This window comes from Solanum dulcamara, chromosome 12, assembly GCF_947179165.1.
Source record: "Solanum dulcamara chromosome 12, daSolDulc1.2, whole genome shotgun sequence".
Taxonomy (NCBI): Eukaryota; Viridiplantae; Streptophyta; class Magnoliopsida; order Solanales; family Solanaceae; genus Solanum; species Solanum dulcamara.
In genome coordinates, this window is record NC_077248.1 from 8515105 (window position 1) to 8533018 (window position 17914).

Below are 17914 nucleotides of genomic sequence, written 5' to 3' on the forward strand. Positions count from 1 at the left end.
TGGTCTTTGTAACTATGTTGTCGGATCCTCCAAAAAGTACCTCTGCACCCGACTTGGATCCACCAAAAATGAATAACTTTTGGAGGATCCGACACACTTGACAATGTTTTTAAAGGATCTGAAAAACATAGCTTTGGGATATATATGTTAGAAGTTCATTAATAGATATTATGTTGAACATCTCCTACATTTACTTTTCTGTGAATACCCCAGTAGAAATTTATTGCTCTTTGGTTCTTGTGGTTTAGCGTGTTTATGCCGTTAATTGGTAGTTGGTGATTGATTATAGCTCAATTATGAAATTAAATCTTCGTGGCTGCAGATCTTGTTCGCTTTGTGCTAGTCTTCTATTTGTCAGTTTGACTTCATGGTAAGCCACTACTGGTGACATAATAAGTTATGCTGAGATTTCTAACCAAGAGAGTGTAGGCTGAGATTTAAGGTTGTCATCTTGTATTTTCCAAGTAATAGTTTTGGTTTTAGGCAAAGTTAACGTGACATCATGAACTTTATCACCATCGAGTTCAATGATTCTCTTTTCTCTTCATGACTTGAAGTTTTCTGTTTAGACTGAATCTACTTAGGTAATCCTTATAAAGCTAGCTTGCTGCAGCTGCATCTTCTTGCCTCAGTTTGATTAGAAAAATTCCTGATGTACATGTAGCACAACAAGAAGAAGAAACACCAAGTGTACTTCCACATGTGGGGTTTGGAGAGGGTTGAGTATACCCGGACCTTACCCCTACTTTTTTTGAGAAGGTAGAGATGATGTCTCCGTAAGACCTCGGCTGAACAAACAGTGAAAATGTACATGTAGTACATACAACAAAATCTAAGCATCTCTCTTTAAAACAATTCTCAATGAATTGGAAATTTTCTTGATTCAAGTGTCACATAATACCCTTTATACGAAGTTGTATGACAACAATATATGCATCCTTTCCATCGTAAAATTATCAATATACAGACTATAGTTTAAATCTTTCTACATATTTCTAATTAACAGTAGCAATGGCTACACTGACACTGCCTAGTCTTGACTGTTGGCATTACTCATACCTAAAAAGCGTTTATTTTTCTCCGGGTTTATGAGATCCAAACTTAGTTAGATCCAGTTGATATGGATCCACATATGTTGAAGATTGATGCAGATACAAATATGGGCACCAAGACGAATGGTAAAGCGTAAATGTTGCAGGACCTATGGATTCATCAAACTTGAACCTATTGAAAATAGTTTGGAGATTTGATTCAGTATGTATGGATTCATCCCTCTATTCCTTTCTTGGCAGCTGAAAATGCATTTTTCAGCCTTATTTGTAGGAAGAAAATTTTGGAATAATAACGGATTCGCGATAAAAACCTATCCTTACCCAGTGTTTTTTCCACGTAAATAAATGTAAGACAATTACACGTTACGTGTCTTGCATATAAACTTTGTTTATGTGATGTATAGTTTCACTTTAATTTGTGACATATGATTAAGTTGCTAGGCTTGGGGTAGATTTGGGAACTCGTCAAAATATCGATGAGTTTAGCTCATGGGTCCATGTCTGGACACAGGAAATTTCACCCAATAACTTTAAAAATGAGCGATCTTGAACTTTTGACTCCTCTCTTTCCTCATAGGTAAAGCTTCAAGGTTAAAAGGCAAAACTTGTTAAACTTGAAGTTTTGCTCATGGGGCAAGCATGATCAAAATTCAAGACCATCCATTTCTAGGGTCATTATTTTTAAAATGTTAATACCAAAGGGAATAGGCAGCAAAACTTGTCCATGAAAATTGAGAAGTTCACAAGCACCAGAAAGTGAAATCCATCAGGAAGATGATAAAACAATCCCTTACTAAAATTCCATTTCTCTGAAGTCTACTAAACCACAAAAAAATTGATTTACATTAGTTGAATTGTTGTACTTGGAGAAACATTTTCTACCTTTTCATGAGACAACACCATCTGCTTGTCATTATTCTTCAACTCAGAATTACTCAAATTAACTTTGGGTGTAGGGACAGAAGATGCCAGTGTTGGTGTCCAAAGCTGTGCATTTTTCACCTTGGAAATGCTTGCAAGAACACCTAATGGTGTCACATCCCCAGTTACTGTCACCTTCTTAGCAGCAAAATCTATGTTGAAAGATCTCACACCTGGTTCATGCCCAATCACAAGTATACAATTAATCAACGAGTTTAAGTTATATATATGCATCGATAGTACAAAAAATATTAACATAATTAGGTTGTTTAAAAGGTAATAAAAAGTAAATGATAAGCATCGGTAACATGAAATGGTAAATAATTTTGCTATAGTAAGTTAAACTACACTTGTTTCTCATCAATTTTGGGTTGAATTTAACTTCAACATGGCCATATATATGCAATGAGCTTTACCCAAATTCATGAGGACTCTTAAACAAGGTCTTACATGATATAAACACTACATGCTATCAATGAAATTTAACGTGTTATAGTAGGTAAATTATCTTTTTTTATCAGATTACTATAGAGTAACCTATACTTATCTTAGGCGTGATTTGATAATATCAAATATCTTTAACACTTTGTATGCATCATGTCAATGGTCCCCCAAAAAATTAACTACAAAGGAGAGCCACACACACCTTGCATTCTAGAGATGTGTTTCCTCATCTTCTTTTCACATCCTCTACAGTGAAGTGAAACTCTTAGAACAACCACCTGCAACAAAATATTCATTACTCTGTCATTTCATATATGGACCACTTTTCTACAACTAATATATCCTCATACTTTATTCATTCTAACAAACAAAAAGTTTCCTCACTCTGATGATGTTTAACCTGTAAAGTACTCTTTTTTGTACACTATATTATAACAAGAATGTTTTCTCTATCTTTCTGAAAAAGTAATTAAAATACTAGTCTTTATTAAATTAGAGTTGAAAGGTTTTGCAACTAAATAAATATCAGTACAAATCCTTGTCAATTACTCTTTGTCATCCAATTATAACACACTTTCGTTTTTAGTTTTGGACTCATTAAAAAAGTCATTAGATGCATGTCATGTCTTTAAGAATAGTGCATTTTGGAGGACTCAAAATGAATACGGATACATTTTTAGAGAGTCCAAACAATATAGCTAAGATCTAAAAGATGGAATATCTTTTATATACTTTGGAAACTCTTAGCTTAAAACTTCATATTTGCCTTAATGACTTCCTCTAATAGTCATAGATATCTCAAGTAAGTTATGCCCCAGTAGCTAATAAAGTGAGTTGAGAATTATAAGGTTGTCATTCAAATACCGCAAACAAAACAATCGGCAATTTCTTTTGATATATCCGATTGGTCAATCACTACTAAAAATTTCACTATTTTTCACTGAAATTTTTCATTAAAAAAATGCTTACCGGTTATTCTTATATATATTTTGATTGAATCAGTGTGAAAATAAAAAAATAGTAGTGTTTTCACGTAAAAAAAATCAGGAAGCTTTCTTGGGGTTCAATGAAAATCTGTTTTTCATCATGCATTTTTTTAGTAAGTTGGTTCAATGCGAAAAAATCATGTTTTATAACATAAATTTTCTATTAATTCGTAGTGGAAAAAAAACTTTGGTTTCTAGTAGTGAACAATGGGAAACAACAGATATCCCTTGAATTAGTTAAAGAGGGGGAGGAGAGGAAGAATTATGGAACCTGATTAGTAGAAGAAGGAGGAGGAGGACAAGATTCATCTGTCTCTGTTTTCACATCTTCCACCACAGAGGTGGTACTACTACTAGAATCAACCAACTTGAGAACAGGGTCAAAATCTGATAAAGCATCCAACAAATTCTTCTCACTTAAAAGATACCTAGATGAACCTGGTGGAGTTATAAATTCACCAGGCTTTTTGCAGCTCCAACTACTTGTCTTAATATTCTCTTTTGCTTCAACACTGCTCTTTCTTTTCTCATCATCTTTATCTATCACTAATTTTTTTGAGACGCCCTTTGATCTCTTCGATTCTTTCGAAGTTGATTTTCTGTTCTTGCTCTGTGGTTTCGGAGAAATTGGCAAACGAGCAGAGCAAGGTGCAGAAATGGATTTAGGACCCGTTCTTCGTGAATCTCTGATTATCGGGTTGTACCTGAAAGAAAGAAAAAAATTTGGTGAATTCAGTCGTTTTTACTCAAATAGTATATTTATGTTAAAGAAATTCATTATAATACATACATAAATCAGTTATTAGCATTTGAAATCATCGTTTTAACATTCAAAACTCATAAAGTTGAAATTCTCACTAATGAAAATACATATGTAAACTCAGTTATTAGCATTTGCAATCGTGCTTTAAAATCCTCTGTTTTTCTCTGCTCTCACTAATGAAGTAAATACAATTGAGATTTGGTTATGAAATGAAAAATTCATTAACTTCCAACTACGTACCGATCGATTGCACGGCTGCCGGAAATGCTGCCGCCGCCGAGTTGGATAACAGAGGAGGAAGAAGAGGAAGAGCCTAATTCTTCCATGCTAAGGCATATTGCTGTAGCAGCTTGAGAAGCACAGAACATATCTTTCATATTTTATTTTATTTTATTTTCAAGAAATAAGTGAAGGGAAAATAATGGGAATTTGAAGGCCAAAATGGTTTATTTAGAGAATGTTTTTTTTTTTTTTTTTGAGAAAATGGGATAAGAAGAGAGTTGAATTGATACTATTGTACTGTTTTATCTGTATTTAAGTTCACATGTTGTGCTAACTTATCATACAGCCTGGACATATAAATTCTTTTCAACGTCACTAGTTACTTGTTTATATTGTTTGGATTTTCTAAAAATGTCGTTCGGTGCATGTTAAAATTTTTAAAAATAATGTGATTTTGGAGGTTTTGATACGAGTGTGATAATATTTTTAAAGAGATCAGGCAACGTACTAAGTTATTATTTACATACTGTATAATTCTTCGATAAGGATGGTTCAGATATATTCCTTCGGACCTTAGGTGCATCCTATTTTTTGAACTTCAAAAGTTTGTTGAGTATTGTAATAAAACATATAATAAATGTTAAACAAATATTTTATGCGTCCCATATTAGCTGTTTTAAACACATTTTTTAAGAATGTTGGGTGTTTGCTCTAATATAATTAGGTTTTTCTTTTCCTGAAAGAAAAATACAATGTCTCCATATTTGGCTAGTCTTTTTTCTTATACAGGCTTTGAAAGTTTTGTGTAGGGGGAGAAACGGTGAGACACTAGTGTTACGTTAGCACTTGGGTGAACCTCTTTTTATTCCAAGTGAATTGTATGAGGTTATTTCTTTCGATTATTTGTACTCTCATAGTTATAGTGGATTGCTCATCTCCTCTTGTGGATGTAGGTCGGATGATCGAACCACATTAAATGTTTGTATCTCTTTTGGTATATTTCTCGTTTGTCTTCTTACTCATGGTCATTCGAGGTTTGCTTTGTTAGTTTCCGCATGACACCTAATTATTTTCATTCCTAACAAAGAAATCATTCCCCGTTAAGAAACTTTTTTGAAAACTTTACTAACTTGTTTACAGTTTTAAAAGAATTAATTGCAAGGGTAAAATAGAATAAATATAATTAATTTTATCTTGATTTTGTAAATTTACAAGTAATTTGGAATAACTATTATATTAATATAAACAACTAATATGGAACAACCGGAGTAGCATTATTTTCAAAAATTCGGAAAAAACTACAACAATTATTACTGTGCCTTATCGGTCCATTTAAGTTTATCTTAATATAATTATTTTAACTTGATAATCGGTTTGAAGTAATTTTCCATGAATCTGAGTTTTTTTAGAAAAAATATTTTTAATTTTTAGACTATTGTTAGTAAAATAAGATAGAAAAACACAAAACTAATCTTCCTGGGGAAGAACTACAGATATTCATCAAAATTCTAATTAAAAGATTCTCAATAATTGAAACATGCAAAGATCAAGATATTAAATAAAAAAAAGTAATAAATATTTAGTGAATTAATGATTATATACTCCTATTTAATACTAAGTTAAAAGTTGAAATGGTGACATTCGTGGACTGGGTTTACTGAAAGATTCAGTGACAGTTTTCCTAAGAGTGCGCTTCCGCCTCATTTTTTTAAACATTCAACTCTATAAACATTATTAGTTTTTACTGGCTCGTTGTCTCTGTATAAACTATAGTTATGAGTTCGAACCGTAAAATAAGTAATTGATCCTTGTATTTACGTAAGTAAGTTGTCTACCAGTTACGTTGCAGGTTCGAGTCTTAGAATCCTGATATTTGCATCAGAGTAATTAAGTTGTCCATGTTACATCCTCATAGGGTGCAATCCATCTCCGAACCTTGCGTGAATAAGAAATGCTTCGTGCACTGAGCGAAATACTACATATTAATCTTTTTTTATACAATGCAGGAATAAAGAATTGGTAAAAGTAAACAATTAAATTATACTCTTTTGACATGGCCTACATATCAATTTTCACGTGATATATTTAAGAGATCACGAGATTAAAAAATATTACATTAAACATATCTTTAATTTATATTCATAAAATTCAAAAGCTTTTTTACTTTCTTAAATTTCATATTAAGTTAAAACAGAGTGACCAATAAAGAAACTTAACAGGGAGACAAGTCTCTGAGTTGAAATATCAGAGTTTGCACGAGAATGAGACAGTGCAACGGCTAAATTATCTGTGGACACCCAAAAAAATAAAAATATTTCCTTTTATAATGATACTCAAAGTTCAGATTTCATGTGCAACTGTTCACTTTGTTTGCCCAAAAAACAGTTTTTGTTTTATTCAATTCATGGGGTTTTAACAAAATGCCAAGCTAAATTGATTACTTCATTTATTGTCCTTTTTAAATAAATAAAAAAGGGATATCAAATCCTTATCAACAAAGTAAAAAAGGCGAAACACATCGGTGATCCTCTAAAGTTGACACCAATTTCACTTAGATACCTAAATCAGGAGATATTCATTTTAGACACCTCAAGTAAGGGTCGAATGTGTCATCTTGACACTTTTTTATTATCACCAAAATATATTAGATGTGTGTAATACACTAATCCGACGTGTCAAAAGTAGAGAATTAAATAAAGACATGTGGCATATATATATATATATATCAAAAATAATTATCAAATAATGACCAATAATTTGATGACACGTCGCATTTTTTTATCCAAAAAATTAAAAATTAACAACTATTAACCCCACCCACCCCGCCGTCATCTTCTCCAACCCCACTCACCCCTCCCCCACCCCACCAGATTTTCTTCTCCTCCAACACCCACCCAACACTATTCATATCATCTAAAGAGGAAAATATGGAGCTATAATGACAAACAAAAATATAAATCAAATTGGGTCAAAAAATTCGACGAATCTTTATTTTTTTCGGCAAGATTAATACAAATCTAAAATTACTCACTAACTAACCCCCGCACCCACCCCCTATTAGTGGTCTTCCAACACCACCTACACCCTATCAGTGGTCTTCCAACACCACCCACCCCGCCGTTGTCTTCTCCAAAATTGATATGCTTCGTTATTCGAGTTTTTTTTTCCCGGAAGATGGTTAAGTCGCCGGAAAATCTTAACAAAAATACGGGCATAAAAAATAAACTTAAGAATTTAAAAGTAACAAGAACTAGTGAGCACAGTCGCTTTCCGTTTGATGCAAAACTGATGAATACATGTAACAATATTAAAAAATGATGAAGAAGAACAAAAGAAAAATAAAAAAAAAACAACTTCTACGCACCTCAGATAGGTGAAAAATACGCGAGGTGCCAGCTGTGTAAAAAGTGTCAAGATGACACATTCGATCCTGTGTCTAAAATGAACATCTCTTGATTTAGGTGTTTAAGTGAAAGTTGGTGTCAACTTTTGGGGGCCACCGATGGTTTCCCGAGTAAAAATTCAGGTTGGAGTTAGAAATTATACTTATGTCTCAGTAAAATGTAATCTTGAAATTTTTGATTACATTAGTCTTGGGAAATTAAGATGAAAAATTGTGATTAATTAATCCTCAAGTTTCATGTCATTTCATCTCATTTTTGGATAATACAGCCCCCAATTAATATTTTTGTTTTTATTAAAAACAATTTGATGTGGAAAAGACGTTGCAACTTTAATATGAGGGGTCTGAAGGCATTTCAATTTTGTTGGGTCTTGATTAGTTGATTTGCGTAAATGTTCCTTTTAGGTCATTATTTAGATTTTATTTCATTTTTAAAAAAAAATATGCAAATACAATTCTTGAAAAAACTACCGCGTCGGACAATGTTTGCTCATATGTTGTTCAACGTTATTGACAAAATATTAAACCGCCATCTAATGTTTGCAATAACTTACAAAATTTTAGAGAGTGTAGTCTAACGTTCCCTCATAAGATTTTCAGTTTGTTCAAAAGCAATATTTAAGCTGTGATTCAAAAGGTCCACAAGTTGCAAGAAAAATAAAAACAAAATCATTCACTAAAAAGTTGTTCCAAAAAGAGACAACTCGCAAAAACTTCTAATATTTGCTCTTGCTCAGATAGTAAGCACCATCTAATTTCAGCCTTTTGGTTGTGGGTTTGAGTCATGAAGAATAAAAGAGAGAAAAAAGGGTGGGTGCTTGGTATAATAGAAAAGTTGCAAACAAAGCTATATGGTTTCACCTTTTGCAATCCATTCAATTAAGCAGAAGTGAGAAAGGAGAACACTTTTATTCTTTGGTTGTAGAATAAGAATATAAGAACCATATTCATATTCTAAAGGAACATATGCCTTTGGAATTTTACTTTTTTCATATTATGAATGAAATAAATGAGAGCTCCACAGAATCAGATGCCTTCATAACACAACACACAAAGTCTCTTTTCCTCCTTCTCTTCTTCCTTTATTCAGATACTTCATATCTTCTTTTACAGATAATTAATATTATCTATTATACCAATTATTGCTGCCCATAGATATCTTCTCAAAAGGTCGGGTGATTGGAATCTCTCCATCCTCAATGAAAATCGAGAACTTGATAGGGGGCGTTTTACCCCCTTGGTGGGTCTACCCTGAGCAAGTTTTATGAGGCCAAAAGATTGAAAAAATGAACCATCATTAAGAGAGTGGCTCCACATAACAGTTCACAAGTAAAGTTTAAAACAGTACTTACAACTATTAAATGCAAAGCCAGGAAAACCACAGAGTAAAAGCCTAAAAGGCCAAATTACTTGTTAACTGAAGCTAAAAGCTCAAAATTTTCTCCTTGCAGAATTACAGGATGTGTATTGGGGAAAAACATATCGAAACCAAAAAAAGGATACACGAAGCATCTGCCTAGAGTAGTGGCTGATGTCTCTGAGCATTCCAGTTAGCTATTGCAATATTGATACAAAAAATGAAGAGGGGAAAAAATGAACGAATATCTAACTTTGTATATTAGCAAAAACAATAAACAGTACACTAAGCTTGCTCTATACAACCTAGTGTTGCTGCTACTCTTTATTAGTTGCCTTTTCCTTCATCTTCATTTAAGATGCGGTTGCGGAAATCATTGACCATGAGAGGCAGCCCGTCCCTCAAGGGTACTTTGGGTTCCCAGTTAAGAAGTTCCTTTGCTCTGCTGATATCTGGTTTCCTCTTGTGAGGATCATCAGCTGTGTTAGCTCTGAACTCAACAGTAGCACTTGGATCAATCACTTCTTTGACCACCTGTAATCCCAAGTGAAATGATTTAGGTAGGATTGATAACTGTAAGTTAAACCAGGTAACTGGAATAGACATTAGACATATTTTGTAGTCGAAAACCTAGTGTGACAAGATGACTGGACTTATTCATGGTGGATAACACTGGATGGCCCCGTCAACCATAAGTTCATATTTGAAAAGAAAATATGCAACACTTTATCACTTAATTATTTCTTATGTTGTAGACCTACTTCCACTAAGCATAGATAAAAACTAGACACCCAGTCATCTATAACAATAAATCAATGTTTTATACTTCTCTACTTCATTATTAGTTGTCTTATATCAAAGACATGTTTCTCAATAAGCATATAACCGTGCACTAAAATCACATGTTACTCCCCCTTCATTCTTAATTTATATGACAGTTTCCATATTGGCACGTTCCAAAGTGTTTCACTCCGTCCAATTTCTATACAGTTCGACAAATTTGAAGAATTCAAATATACAAATTTTAAACTCTGATGTCATGTTTTAAACGTCAAACTAGTTTTCATTCATTACTTTGATTTTTCTTCTCCTATCAAAAATATAATATATGTCAACTTTAACACTTTTAAACTCCGTGTTGAGTCACATGCCGTCATATAAATGGACGAGGGAGTATTACTGATATAGTAGGAGTGTATAACTAAACATAAACACAGAATAGGCCAAATACATAGACATCCACTCAAACTTGACACGAGTTTTCATTTTGACAGTTTAACTATACATAGTACCTATTGAACACCTTATTAGGCACAAACTTGATGGTTTTATGTCAACAAAGGTGTGTGAAACTCAACTCTCTTATGACATGAAAACTCAAACCATTGGAAAAAAATACATATCAGCAAAAAAAACAAAAGAGAGACGCAGGAAATTAAGTGAAGGCCAAAATATGCAAAAAAGAAAGAGAGACAGAGAGGTGGCTGGTGATGAGGGAGATAAGTCGTTGGTTGTTGTGAGGTGCTTTATGGTGTACATTGCTACTGGAGTCTGCTTATTTCAAGAATTGGAAAGGATGTTGGTGTTTATATATCTTTCATGAGCTTTGAAGGTGGTACAATATTTTAAAGCACGAGAGTTGGAGGATGATTTTATGGTTGGTCCTGGGTCTTGGAAGATAGGTGAATGATAGGGTATGAAGATAATGGAAAAATGGGAGTCATCTGCTATTGAAAAATGGACTGTGTGAGAGGAGGAGTAAGGTTTGTGATATTGAGAGAAGCTCAGGGGAGATGGGTTTATGTCGTGTGCTTTCCATGGCTAAAGGAGGAGGTAGCGTGATGGCGGTGTTTGTCAAATCCAAAGAACAAGAAGGAAACACTGGTGAGTTCAATTGGTACTACATAGATTTAAAGTGCCAAAAGGAAAACTCGTGCCAAGTTTAAGCAATTGTCTATGTATTTAACCGACGGAATATATCTGAGATAAACCAACATTATATCAAACAATAGAAATATAAAGGAACACGGCTTTATTTAGAACAGATAGTGCAGATTTAATATTTCGACAGTTAGAAAATGTTCAGTGATGGTTCTATCAAATAGCCACGGCAAAAAAATTGACTTGCAACTGTAGTAAGAATATAAAACTGCAAAGAATTGAGCAATATTAATAAAATGACAGAAAAATAAGAAAAAAACATGTGAAATCAATACAGGTATTGATTTTCAACGACCAACATTCGTTAAATTGCCCATGCAAGAAGCGCCCAAACTAATAGTGAATAGGCAAATAAGCATTACAGCAGAAACCATAGCTCACCTCAGCAAGCTCTAACATGGTGAACTCTCCTGGGTTTCCCAAGTTGAAAGGGCCAATGTGCTCACCATCCATTAAGGCCATTAATCCATCAACCTTTCATCAAGAGAAAATTAATTGTTTTAATATTATTGTTTGCATTCCAACAGAACTATAGCCTCTGTTATGAATTCTTTAACCAGGCATAATAAACAAAAGGCAAGATGGCCAGTTGGACTTCTAATTTGGACAATCCACTGCATTTTAATGAATTTTTGATATTCACAAAATTGAGATGCAAAATAATAGGGTAATGCACGTATAAAAAGCTTGTTTGCACAAACATGTAAACTTTTAAAGTAAGAAAAGTTCCGTGTTTCTTTCTTCTAAACCAGCTCATAACAAGAAAATAGCAACAGGTGACACACTCTGATCTAAGCTTTGCACCTAGGCAAAAGTCCATGCTCTGTCACTTCGATGACACCATAATATGTATCTCCTATTTGCATCATTAAACAAGTCATTCTGTTAATTGATGACCAATAACTAAGGCCTCCTTCAAAAGGTACTCAGTTAAGAAACTAATTGATTTGTACTTCTCTCAACCAACGACTAGCAAAGATTATTAGTCTTCTAGAGCATTGTTTCATTTTTAAAGCATCTTTCTGGACATACTTACAACTTGGAAATATAGCCACATTAGGAAGTTTCACTTGTCAGGCGAAACATCTAGTGGTCGGCATTGTTATTCTCATAATTGAATTCCATCTAAGAAAAAAGACTGTTTATGGCAAATAGTTTTTCGGATATTTTTCAAAATGAACACATAAACTTGAGAGCTGTAATAAAGAGACTATGTCCCACCATCCTACATATGAAAAAACAGGCACGAAAATTCTTTTCACAAGAAAAGCCTATTGCAGTAACAAATGATAGCATACCCTAAGTAGACCACTCATCGGGAATAACATCTAGCTCTCTCTTGGTGTTCACATAAACTCATATCATGCAATTAGCTGCATGCTGAGAGTGCTCAACTGAGAGTTGTGAGATCAAAATTTATATGTGCACTTATCAAACTCAGACATGCAGGTGATAATTATTTAACTAGCAACATTAACTGAGAACTGAGCATTTAATAGGACAAGATAGTGGCTTCTGGCCACAGCTAATGATAACCCCTCTATCTTTAACTAGAAATTTGATTCCTACAATGATAACCCCTCTATCTTTAACTAGAAATTTGATTCCTACAATATAGAAGGAATGACTGGAAAACAACTTCCTAGTAATTCCTTTACCCCATTTAGTCTATTAGTATTTTAATGAAAGCAATATCTCCTTTTAGTATTCGGGTTAGATTCTCCAAATCCAGCCACAAAGCATTTACAACATGGTGCTAAAAAGGCATACAATCCCAACCCAGGATGCTGCCACCATAAGAATCCGGGAGAAGATCTTAGGCAAAAACCCTATACTTCCCCCATCCTATTTTGTTTGACCTACTTTTCATTTTCATCCTAGGTGTAAGGAGTTGCATTTTCCCCAGATGGAGAAAATGTCAAATGCTCAAAAAGTCAAACCTGTATATAATAACAATGTGTTATATCATATTGAGCAAGAGGAGACTCCTTTACACTCTCTTCATATCTTCAACTAATATTGGATTATGCAAGCTCAAGCCTATCTCGTTCAAACTTTATCCACTTACTATCTGCTAGCCAAACTAGGTAGGTCAATTTGGTAAATTGTCTAGTCCGTAAAATAAAGCTAGTTAAAGAAGAGGAACATAAATCTACTTGCTACCTGATTTAGAATCAGTTTACAAACTCTTTAGCAACAAATGTAGGGAAAATTGAGTGTTGCTTAAAGTGAAAATAATTGGCTCCACTGGAAGAAATTTTGAATGTTGCCTATAACATGCATCACCATGTTACCCACCTTCTACTTTTTGTATGTTTCTAAGAGCTTAAATCAAGTTTTGCACACAACTACCACCGGTGATCAACCTAGCACAGAGTTACCCACCTTCTACTTTCCGACCTTGAGCTAATATCATCTACCACCATCTAGCATTATATGCAGTGGAGACAACGATGGCATAATAAGGCAGAGACATGTAACTGGAAAGGATAATTTGTTAAAATGACTTACCAAGTCAGAGACATATTGAAAGCTTCGTGTTTGCTTCCCATCACCGTACACTGTCATTGGTTGCTTGCGGATGGCCTGCAGACATGGTTTTGGAAAGAGAAAAATAAATGGATCGTTTAAAGGGAAATTCAGTCTACACACTGATATTAATATAAGCTGAGATGACAAACCTGGGCAACAAAGTTGCTGACAACACGTCCATCATCGAGACACATGCGAGGTCCATATGTATTGAAAATTCGGGCAATGCGCACCTGCATATGATTATTATGGATTGTAAACTCTGGGTCATCTATGATACACTGCCAGAGAGCAAGTCTAATTTGATACTAATTACCGCTTAGAATGTATTTTTGGTTTCGCAAGCCATAAAATTGAAAGAGACAGTTAAATACCAAGTCATAAGTAGAAAACTGATTAGGATGGATTCTTAAATTAGGAGTAGAAGTGGAACTAAAAATATGTCTCTCTCTCATTGCTAATATTCCATAGGTTCGCTCTCTCTCTCATGATCATCCTAAGGTGAAATTTCTTCAAGTTCTCAAAACTTTGAACTGCGAAAAAGTACTTCCGTGACTTCAAATATAAGTAGTTTCCAAATTTCTGAATAGAACAGCTGTTCACTCATTACTTCAACCAGGAGTTGTTTGACCACCTAACTAAGTATTAATTTCACATAGAATGCTACAGACTATAGAATGGAAAAACACAATCAAATGCACATGCGCATTCAGCATCACATATCATAACAATCTGTAAGAAACACAAATCTCCCATTACCTCAACACCTGCACCACGATGGTAATCCATAGTCAAGGTTTCAGCAGTCCGTTTTCCCTCGTCATAGCAGCTCCTAACACCTAGATATTTCAAGACACTCAAAAACATCACTAAAACCATCTGACAGAACAACTTACAAACAAAACCAAAAACAAATTATTGCAGCCGCTACTCACCTATTGGATTCACATTTCCCCAATATGTTTCCTTTTGTGGATGCTCAAGTGGATCACCATAAACCTCACTTGTACTAGTAAGCAAGAACCTTGCACCAATTCTCTTGGCAAGACCCAACATGTTAAGAGTACCCATCACATTTGTCTTGTAATCAAAATTAAGGATCTCAAGTACATTCAAATTAAAAAAGAATATAAAACGGCACTTAAACATGTCGGAAATTCCTTTATAATTATCATTTAACTCCTAAGCACTGACAATGCAAAGCATAAACAATCTAACTACTTAAAATCCAATTACAAGTAACTTTCTATAAAATCATGGATTTATAACTCACAAAAGATGGTAAATTTCATACTACAGCCTGTAAATCCATGCACGCCCCCATCACAAAGAAACAAAAAAAACATGCTTGTATACATAGCGAAATAACGAAAAAACAATCCAAGTGCTAATGTAGACAAGGGATATAATAGTTTTGACGGGATTATACTTGTAATGAACAGGCGAAGCAGGACAAGCCAAATGGTAGATCTGATCTACTTCCAACAAAATAGGTTCAACAACATCATGCCTAATAAGCTCAAATCTATGATCCCCAAAATGATGCATCACATTTTCTTTCCTCCCAGTAAAGAAATTATCAATCACAATAACATCATCACCTCTCTTAATCAACTTATCAACCAAATGACTCCCAACAAAACCCGCCCCACCAGTCACCACAACCCGCATCCGTTTCTTCCCAATCCCAACTGGTACCCTCCCTGTTACACTCCCCCGACTCCTATACGGCGTCGTAACAGTAGATGTATGAGTTAGGCTAGGAACCGAATCGAACCCTTGATAAGATTTGGGTATTGGAGAAGATGGGGTAAGGAGAGAGAGGCTTGGTTGAAGGATGAAGAAAGTTGAACCAATAAGAATACCCACAAGGATAAAGATAAGTCTTTGCTCTTTAAGAAGGTAATTAATGGATCTTGGAAGAGATCTGGGATGTTTGAAGGTCTTTGGAGAAGAAGGTGGGGTGTTTTGTGACATTATTGTCATTTCTTCTTCTCTTCTGTGATTCATGCTTGATTGTGTATGCAATTTCATGGCTTTTTTCTTCTTCTTTTACGATTTGCGGTGAGAAATTCTTGGGGAATTTTTCAGGTAAAAACAGAGTATATTGTTTTCAGAATCAGAAAAAGCAGACCTTTTTTGTGTATATAAATGGTTGCATTTCTTGCAGAAAGGAATATTGTTGTCTATAAGGTAGCAGAACAGATTAGCTCAATTTTCACTTTTCCATACTTCTTGGAGAAGGCCAAAAAATATTTTCCACAAATTTATTTTCCAAAACTTTTTTTTCTTTCTAAAGTTGTCTGGTGGAAAATACGGAAAATGTGAGTTAGCTGTTTTTTCTATTTTTTAATTATTTTTTGGAGCTAAAGATAAAAATACATCTGAATTATTATTTTTTGAGTTTCGCATTTCAATAGTCAATTGTGTTCTTTTTCTATTTGAACTCATTATTATTTATGTGTTAAAACACACTTAATTGAATAAATAGTAATAATTCAAGTAGGAAAAAAGAAATAACAGATAATTAGACTAGTCACCTTTCAAATGTGTTTTAATATACAGATGATGATATTTCAGGTAGGAATAGAGAGTACGGTAATAATTCAAATAGGAAAATAGAACATGGTGATAGTTCAGATAAGAAAAAAGAATAACTAATAATGAAAGGTGTAAAAATCGTGAAAAAATAATAGTTCAAATATGTTTTTGAAACCATGATTTCTTATTGCAGGTACAAATACAAGCTAAGTAAGTTTATAAAATTTGTAAATTTAGCCGCTTCAGATTGAAATTTCAAAAAAATTGTGTTTGAAATTACAAATGCAAATAAACTTCCTTACATACATATTGAAACTAACTTGTTCGAAACTAAAGGTAAACTTTCTAAAATTTGAATTATAAATAAGTTTTGATTGCATTATACTTTATCGATGTACAATAGACTTAAAACGTTATTAGGAAGAATAAAAAGTGGATGAAGATTAGTTTTGTGAAGTTTGCCTATTTTGATCATCAATTCAATTCATTCCTACCATAATTTCCTTTTATTTCAATGTTCAAATTTAAAGCATTGGATTAAGAGTACATTCCATCGCGATCCATGGTGAAGTTTTTTAATTTCATCGAAAAATAAATAAATAAATAAAGAAAGAAAATATTGTTTTCTAATAATAATTTTAAGGTTACAAAGTTTCTTTTTCCAATTCAATAACTAAGAGCATGTTTGGATTGACTTATAAGTTGCTGAAAACAGCTTATAAACTATTTTCAGCTTTTTAAGTATTTAGCTAGCTAACTTAAAACCATTTTATACATAAAGTAAGCTCAAGAAAATAATTGGATCTGTTTGACTTAGTTTCTCTGAAACAACTTATAAGCTGTAATTTCATCTCTAGTTAGGGCTTTCGATTCGAAAAAAATGTGGTGCGGGTTCATCTCTCTCGACCAGTTTAGGTGATTCATCTTGCTCAAACATGAGCCGATCGCTTGTCTTGAAACTGTTGAGCCACATGCTTTCTATGAAAAACTCGAGACTCTTTAGAATTGTCTCTGGCGGATTGCCCAGGGAAGTCAGAAAGGAATGGACATCATAGTAGAGAACGCGAGCCGAGAGGGCATTTCACCCTTTGCGAGACAAAGATCTCGAACATCGTAGAAAAAAGTCCTAACTAACCAGTCAAGTGAAAGGAGCCTCTTAAGGGTTGGGTTCTAGTGGCGGGCTCTTGGGGTCGTCCGGACCCATATCTGATAAAAGTGGTGGCCTGGTTGTTCCCACACCCCCTTATCATGCATGAATCGTCGAATTGAATCTGTACAATTTCTCAAGCTATAAACAGCTTATAAGTTGTTTCAGAAAAACTAAGTTAAACAACTAGTAATTATCTACAGAGATTTTATTTATCATACTTACGAGTTCATATATTTTAAATTCTTAAGTCCGACTTTTGATAAAGCTAACGAAGCATTCATAATTTTAATGACCAGGGATGTAAGCATCAAAGGCACTAGCTTCACCTTAAAGATAACAAATACCCACATGGATAAAAGCCTTGCTTCATGCAAAAGCTTCTACCTTCCAAGACTAAATAACAATTGTGTAATATGTATGCTAAACTGAGCTTTCATTTTTAATTCTTAATTAATTAAGCTTGACAATTGGACCAAAACATTTTATTTTATTTATATAGAAAATAATTTCAATTATTGTTTATCCACTTATAGAAGAAAAATAATTAATATGAATAAAAATCAATAAAGAAAAGTCCTTGATTAAGAAAAAAAGAGAAAAAA

General features: G+C 33.7%; 2 protein-coding genes across 2 annotated transcripts; both read right to left on the bottom strand.

Moving 5' to 3' along the window:
• Positions 1 to 1757: 1757 nt before the first annotated feature.
• Positions 1758 to 4820, bottom strand: LOC129875941 (protein SODIUM POTASSIUM ROOT DEFECTIVE 2). The gene is made up of 4 exons (XM_055951190.1): positions 4407 to 4820; positions 3675 to 4107; positions 2620 to 2695; positions 1758 to 2146 (listed from the first exon to the last, which is right to left on the bottom strand). Exons 1-4 carry the CDS (start codon positions 4541 to 4543, stop codon positions 1893 to 1895), a joined length of 900 nt encoding a protein of 299 aa, XP_055807165.1. The 5' UTR covers positions 4544 to 4820; the 3' UTR covers positions 1758 to 1892.
• A 4377-nt stretch (positions 4821 to 9197) lies between these two features.
• On the bottom strand, positions 9198 to 15895 carry LOC129875939 (UDP-glucuronic acid decarboxylase 1-like). Its single transcript, XM_055951189.1, has 7 exons — positions 15028 to 15895; positions 14557 to 14703; positions 14381 to 14460; positions 13771 to 13854; positions 13601 to 13675; positions 11471 to 11563; positions 9198 to 9682 (listed from the first exon to the last, which is right to left on the bottom strand). Exons 1-7 carry the CDS (start codon positions 15653 to 15655, stop codon positions 9476 to 9478), a joined length of 1314 nt encoding a protein of 437 aa, XP_055807164.1. The 5' UTR covers positions 15656 to 15895; the 3' UTR covers positions 9198 to 9475.
• Between the last annotated feature and the right edge of the window lie 2019 nt (positions 15896 to 17914).